Below are 6,328 nucleotides of genomic sequence, written 5' to 3' on the forward strand. Positions count from 1 at the left end.
AAGGAATAAGTAATCATAATTTGATGAAATGTTGAAATGCTATAAGAAGGCCATATTTTTGGCTTTCAGACAGTTGGACACTGGTATAATAACTTGGCTAAAGAAAGAGATACAGGCCACAGATATCAAGACAACCAAGCTGCTTGCAACTTATTGAGGGTTTCACCACAAGCCCGCCACCCCGAGACTCCACTAAGGGAAGGTAGGTGGCCGAGGCCTAGTGAGCGTCAGAGCCCCTATCCAGGATGAAACAAAAAAAAAGATCCAGGCGTACATCAGGAAGACGTCTCCAAGTCATGACCTGCTAAGCTACTATCTCAGGCCGCAGAAACCCGATGACATAAGGCAGGGGGAAAGGAGGAACCATTATGTTAGGAAAGGACCCTGCATTTCATGTACCACCAACATACACAGGAAGCGGCTGATATTGAGAAATCATAAAAGTGGCTAGAAAAGGCTGGTCTGAAAAATAGCACAGAGTCACTAATCATGGCACCAGAAGAACATGCACTATGTATAAGATCAATAGAGGACGGGGTCTACCATACCGGACCGGACCGCAGGCTGTTTAAAGACATCCCTGAGAGAGACCAGCACATAACAGCGGGGCATAAGATTTGGAGGAAGACTGTTATTCTTATTCTTTTTCTTATATAAAGCACATTAATTAACATTTTTATAAATGTGCCAGTGTTAACCAGCCAGCTTATTTTCAACTGTAGTCCTTTGGCCAGATGATTTTGGACCAGAGCAACAGGAAACAACTTCTCTAACATATAATACACTGCCAAGAGCCTTTGGGCCCCAGGCATCTGATAGAGGTCCCGAAAATGACATCTAACCCATTGAACATTGTATACAGCCGTGTCCGTACCATCCTTTGTTTCACAGTGTGGAAGGTGGAGCTGGAGGACAGCAGAATCCTCAGAGCTCTTGATTTCGAACAGCGGCCCTGCAGCCTTCTTGCCAGCTGATTGGAGGAGGCTCTGGTTCCATTGGACAATACTGTAGAGGACCTCCGCCTCCTGTCCCATAACGAACACCAGTCCAGTCAAATTGCACTGAAACACACCAGGACCAGGACACCTGAACCTGCAGGACACAGAAGGTACAATTTGATATAACAAGCATTTGTTGGCCTGTTAGTCAAATAATCTGTTTTAACTGATTGGTGTTTAATCACAGCTCGGGGAAAGTGATTGTTGATGAAAAAGTGATAACTGATTTAATACAATGGTTGCATTTGCAACCATTGGTTCATTTGCATTCACAGTACGACCTTTAAGACAAACGCATTGTGTCCTTTGCCCTCACTTCTAGTCACTTCTAGCTCAAAACAACATGGTGAAGGCCAAATGCCTAACTCTCAAGTGGGTGATGTCACTAATGCTACTTTTATCATTATTTTACGGTCTATGGTTCCGACTATCAACAAACAGCTCCAGGGTTGGGTGGAGACTTTTATGGGGGCAGCTGTCCTGCCTCGTCCTGTGTGTGTCTCTCCCCTTTTCCCTGTTGTGTCTTGTTTATGTGGTGTTGCTGGCGTGGCCTGAAAGTAGGTCAAGGGGCATGGCCGGGGCGATCCACCTACCTGCACAGCTGCTGCATTTTGACCGAGCGGAGCTCACCTTCGGCGCCAGATCGTTGGATCTACCAATGTGGTAACTTAACTCCCAGAAAACCTTGTTAGTCCTAATTTTTCTCCTGAACTTGTATTTTTTTGTGCTGTTTAACTTCCTGCCTCTCTGTTCAGACCTACGCCTCAGACCTGCTGCCACTGTCTGCTGTTTTGCCAGCTCTACACCACTCGGACCTATGCCTCAGACATTGGTGCCATTTTCTGCTGTTCCGCCAGCTCTACACTACTCAGACTTACACCTCAGACCTGCTGCTATTGTCTGCTGTTTTGCCAGCTCTACACCACTCAGACCTGCACCTCAGACCTGCTGCCATTGTCTGATGTTTTGCCAGTTCTACACCACTCAGACCTATGCCTCAGACATTGGTGCCATTTTCTGCTGTTCCGCCAGCTCTACACTACTCAGACTTACACCTCAGACCTGCTGCCATTGTCTGCTGTACCGCCAGCTCTACACCACTCGGACCTCGCAACCTCCTTGCTCGGATTATATAGAGCGAGAGAGTTTGCACCTTTGCCTGCCCGCCTCAGCCGCTTTCCAGTCAGAGTCCTTCAGCTCAGTTCTTTCTATACTTGGCTGCTTTAAGTACTAGACTTTGATTGAACACTTGTAATTTTTGTGTGTTTCTCTGTGTTTTGGGTCAGGGACTCTACCACCCTCCTGAGGTGATCTTGAGTGACATATTCCCTAGTCTGGCCCACAAATGCACTGTACGTCGACACCCTACACATCTTTTAGGTGCCTGATGTGTTATGACCTACAGTGTTCAGCTTTGACTTTTCATTAAAGACTCGTTTAGAATCACAACTTGATTAATCGTAAAAAAAGTATTTTTGCTTTGTTACTTTTAAGGATTACCTGTATGAATATTCAGTTGTGCGTTCAGGTGAGAAGGATAACGGAGCCTATAATTAGGAAGGCATAACGTTATTTAACAATACAAATCAAGTTTGATGAACAAAAGCTGCAATTCCCCACCTTCTGTTCACTTTGTGCAAAATCATTTAATTTTATTCAGTGGTGAAACCTCAAAAATTTAAACTTCACACTGGACAACTGCTACTTTTCTCACCTTTTCGTTTTTCTCCAGCAGGTTTGTTTTCACATCAAATTGCACATCGGAGTCATCTGACGGATGAAAGAAGTCAAAGAGAAGGAAAAATAAAGAGAACTTGATTTGGGGTAAGAAACATTGCCAAAAATGTGAATGTTTCCAAAAAGCTTAAAAAAAAATAGAATTGAAACACGTTTATTATTTAAACGACTATAAGAGTTTGATGAATGGGGGACATTCTCTCAATACTTACATTTCTTTTGTGTCTTAGCTGTAATCAACTTGTTATTGATCCTGTAGAGATGAACACAACCCCAAATGTTTTAGATATAGTTTAAGATTCTGGCACAAATTAATTGATTCAATGTGAGGAACTCATAAACCTCCCAAACACTGCTAAAATTAGCATAGACATGGAGTCTTACTGACCTCAGAGTCTCCAGTCTACAGTGTGGACTCTCCACATAACAAGAGAGCAGCTCCACTCCTGAATCCAGAAGGTTGTTGAGACCCAGGTCCAGCTCCCTCAGATGGGAGGGGTTGGACTTTAGAGCTGATGATAGAGAAGCACAGCTGATCTCTGACAAATTGCAGCGATTCAATCTGGATAAAGAATAAATTATCCTCATTATCAAGTCTTCATAATAAGAAAATATGTCTTCTTCAGAAAAGTAAACTTTGTTTAGAGGATCTTCTGCATACAGATTTGAACATTTGCCAGCAATTATGAACATCCATTTACTTTACCAACTAACAGTCATTTTTGTGATTTCAGACTTTAGTCTGCAGAATTTAGTACAAGAAAATATGAACAAAAATACATTCTAATCTTTATGGATGTAAGTTATTTTTGTACACAAAGTATGTTTGATTGTTAAATAAACCCACAGTCCTATAATGGTAACAGGTAATCAGTAAACTGACCTCAGGGTCTCCAGTCTACATCTTGGACTCTGTAGAAAACCACAGAGCAGATTTACTCCAGAATCCTGAAGCTTGTCACTAAGTTCAAGCTCCCTCAGATGGGAGGGGTTGGACTTCAGAGCTGAGGCCAGAGAAGCACAGCTGATCTCTGACAAACTGCAACCCCACAATCTGAAAAAAGATGTAACTTTAGAAGACAATGTTTCTGTTTGGAAATCATTTAATGATGAAAATCAATTGTTTAAGAAGTTTGGTGTAATACATACTGTATATTACAATTTGTTAGTTTTGATTGCACCCAATCTCCTTACCTCAACTGTCCTTTAGCGGTCCTATAAGACCCTTTTTCCTAGGACCAGTTTTATTCACACTATATATAAATTACTTGCCTCATGTGTGTCAAAAAACAACATTACAATGTATGCAGATGAGGCAGCAATTTTTCATGTGCAAAAAAAAAAAACACTATCATATTAAGGTCAGCAAAAGATGCAAAAATGGTCTCTGACCTCAGAATCTCCAGTCTACAGTGTGGACTCTTCAGAAAATCACACAGCAGCTTCACTCCTGAATCCTGCAGGTTGTTGTTACTCAGCTGCAGCTCTCTCAGATGGGAGGGGTTGGACTTCAGAGCTAAGGCCAGAGAAGAACAGCTAATCCCTGACAAACCACAGCCCCTTAATCTGAGTAAAGAGATAAATGATGTAAATAAAAATCCATTCATTATTTAATCAGATGTGTTCATGTTTAAAATGTGTAGATATAAAGTTTGTACATAAATTAGGTCCAGTTGTTAATTAAACATGACATGTACAGAAGTAAATGCAGTAAATTTACCTCAGAGTTTCAAGTCTACATTGTGGGCTTTTCAGAAAATCACACAGCAGATTCACTCCTAAATCCTGAAGGTTGTTGTGACTCAGGTCCAGCTCCTTTAGATCTGAAGGATTGGCCCTCAGAGCTGAGGCTAAAGAAGAGCAGTTGATCGCCGACAAACTGCAGTTCCACAATCTAAATAAAGAACAAATACTTTAGAAGACAATGTTCCTGTTTAAAATCATTTGATGCTTAAAAAATCAATCCAGAGCTAGAGTTTAGAATGTAGAAATGTAGATTCATAGCTACCAAATTCAATATACATTTGTTCAATTCTGTCCATGGGATAACCCCGCTTTTAACTCCATCTGAAGTTACCTATAGTCTGATTAATCAAGCACAGCCTAAAATAGAGGAAATAACAGAACCAGAAGTGGCCAATGTAATTGGTTCACTGAAAAGATCTAAAGCTAAGGATGCTTTCAGGCTTGATACCAACTTTCTGAAACAACATAAATACTCTTTGGCACGCCCAATCTCCAAATTAAACAGCTGTTTACTTTGACATGTAGCTAAACAGTTGTTCCATCTGCTTTAAAGGTGGCAGCAGTTACCCCAACATACCTGGCTAACTACCAACTAATAAGCATTTTCACAGTTATATAAAAGTTCCCTGACTGATCATTTAAATAAAGACTACGCCTATCTGCATCCAACGCAATTTGGATTCTAGGACCACCATTGTCATAGAATCAACCATTTGTTTTTAGAAATGTTTACTGTATCAGAGTTCCTGAGTTGCAGTCTTTCTAGACTTAAAGAAGGCATCTGACACAGGCAACCACCAGGTTCTTTCTTCAAATTTAGCACGCTTTAATCTCTCTTAGGACGCTATCCTGTTGATGAAATCATATATATATATATCCCATAGAAAGCAATTTGATTTTGTCGATTGCACCAAATGTTCTTATACCTTGTCCTGTAGTAGTCCCACAAGGCTCTATTCTGGGACCAAATATGTTTACTCTATATACTAATGACTTACCTGATGTGTGACTAAAAATCAATATTGAAATGTATGCAGATGATAATGAAAATATATCATTACACTGGCAAGAGACAACCAAGAAGCCTCCTTAATTCTTAAATGTCCAATGTCCCTTGTTCAGGACTGGCTTACGAAATATTGACATCAAAAAAAAACTTTGTGTAAGATTTTTTAGAGATGAAGTAGAAGTGACACAATCCAATCTGTTCCTGAGAGGGGAGGAACTTGAAATTGTAAATAGCTTGGGGTCCCATTGGACTCTCAATTAAGCTTTAAAAGTAATTTATTAAAAAAAGTCTAAAATTCCTATTCATATCAGAACAGAAGTAAAACATGGTGAATTGACCTCAAAGTCTCCAGTCTACAGTGTGGACTCTTCAGAAAATCACACAGCAGCTTCACTCCTGAATCCTGAAGCTTGTTGTTACTCAGCTGCAGCTCTCTCAGATGAGAGGGGTTGGACTTCAGAGCTGAGGCCAGAGAAGCACAGCTGATCTCTGACAAACTGCAGCCCTTTAATCTTAATAAAGAATAATGCAAACAAAATTACTTTATTATCCTATCAGATGTGTTCACATTTCAAATGTATAGCTCAACACTATGTCCTAATTTACGAGTGTTTCACTAAAATGAATAGAGTGACTTCATCATTCTGTTATTGCAGATAATATCAGCCTTTGATTATGTTATTTGTAAAAACAGATTAAAATGTATGGAATCCAAAGACATTTTTCTACTTTAGCAAGTCAAGTTTATCTTTTGGGATTTAGGACTTACAGTGGGTACGGAAAGTATTCAGACCCCTTTAAATTTTTCACTCTTTGTTTCATTGCAGCCTTTTTCCAA

The 6,328-nt window shown here is 40.2% G+C and overlaps 2 protein-coding genes and 1 long non-coding RNA gene across 3 annotated transcripts in view; 1 reads left to right on the forward strand and 2 right to left on the reverse strand.

The window, feature by feature from the left end:
- The window catches only part of LOC117945902, a 5,681-nt gene extending 1,669 nt beyond the window's left edge, over positions 1-4,012 (reverse strand). Inside the window, exons 1-5 of the mRNA XM_034873635.1 lie at positions 4,008-4,012; positions 3,619-3,774; positions 3,124-3,297; positions 875-1,092; positions 549-580 (exon numbers count right to left, since the gene is read on the reverse strand). Of these exons, the coding sequence (XP_034729526.1) occupies positions 549-580; positions 875-1,092; positions 3,124-3,297; positions 3,619-3,774; positions 4,008-4,012 (585 nt within the window). The remainder of the gene's footprint in view (positions 1-548; positions 581-874; positions 1,093-3,123; positions 3,298-3,618; positions 3,775-4,007) is intronic.
- A 124-nt stretch (positions 4,013-4,136) lies between these two features.
- LOC117946014 overlaps positions 4,137-6,328 on the forward strand; it is a 2,709-nt gene continuing 517 nt past the window's right edge. The window contains exon 1 of the long non-coding RNA XR_004656945.1: positions 4,137-4,201. This is a non-coding gene — a long non-coding RNA (uncharacterized LOC117946014). The remainder of the gene's footprint in view (positions 4,202-6,328) is intronic.
- The window catches only part of LOC117946011 (NACHT, LRR and PYD domains-containing protein 12-like), a 6,673-nt gene continuing 4,796 nt past the window's right edge, over positions 4,452-6,328 (reverse strand). The window contains exons 6-7 of the mRNA XM_034873793.1: positions 5,829-6,002; positions 4,452-4,629 (exon numbers count right to left, since the gene is read on the reverse strand). Of these exons, the coding sequence (XP_034729684.1) occupies positions 4,452-4,629; positions 5,829-6,002 (352 nt within the window). The remainder of the gene's footprint in view (positions 4,630-5,828; positions 6,003-6,328) is intronic.

Source organism: Etheostoma cragini, chromosome 6 (genome assembly GCF_013103735.1).
Source record: "Etheostoma cragini isolate CJK2018 chromosome 6, CSU_Ecrag_1.0, whole genome shotgun sequence".
Lineage (NCBI taxonomy): Eukaryota > Metazoa > Chordata > Actinopteri > Perciformes > Percidae > Etheostoma > Etheostoma cragini.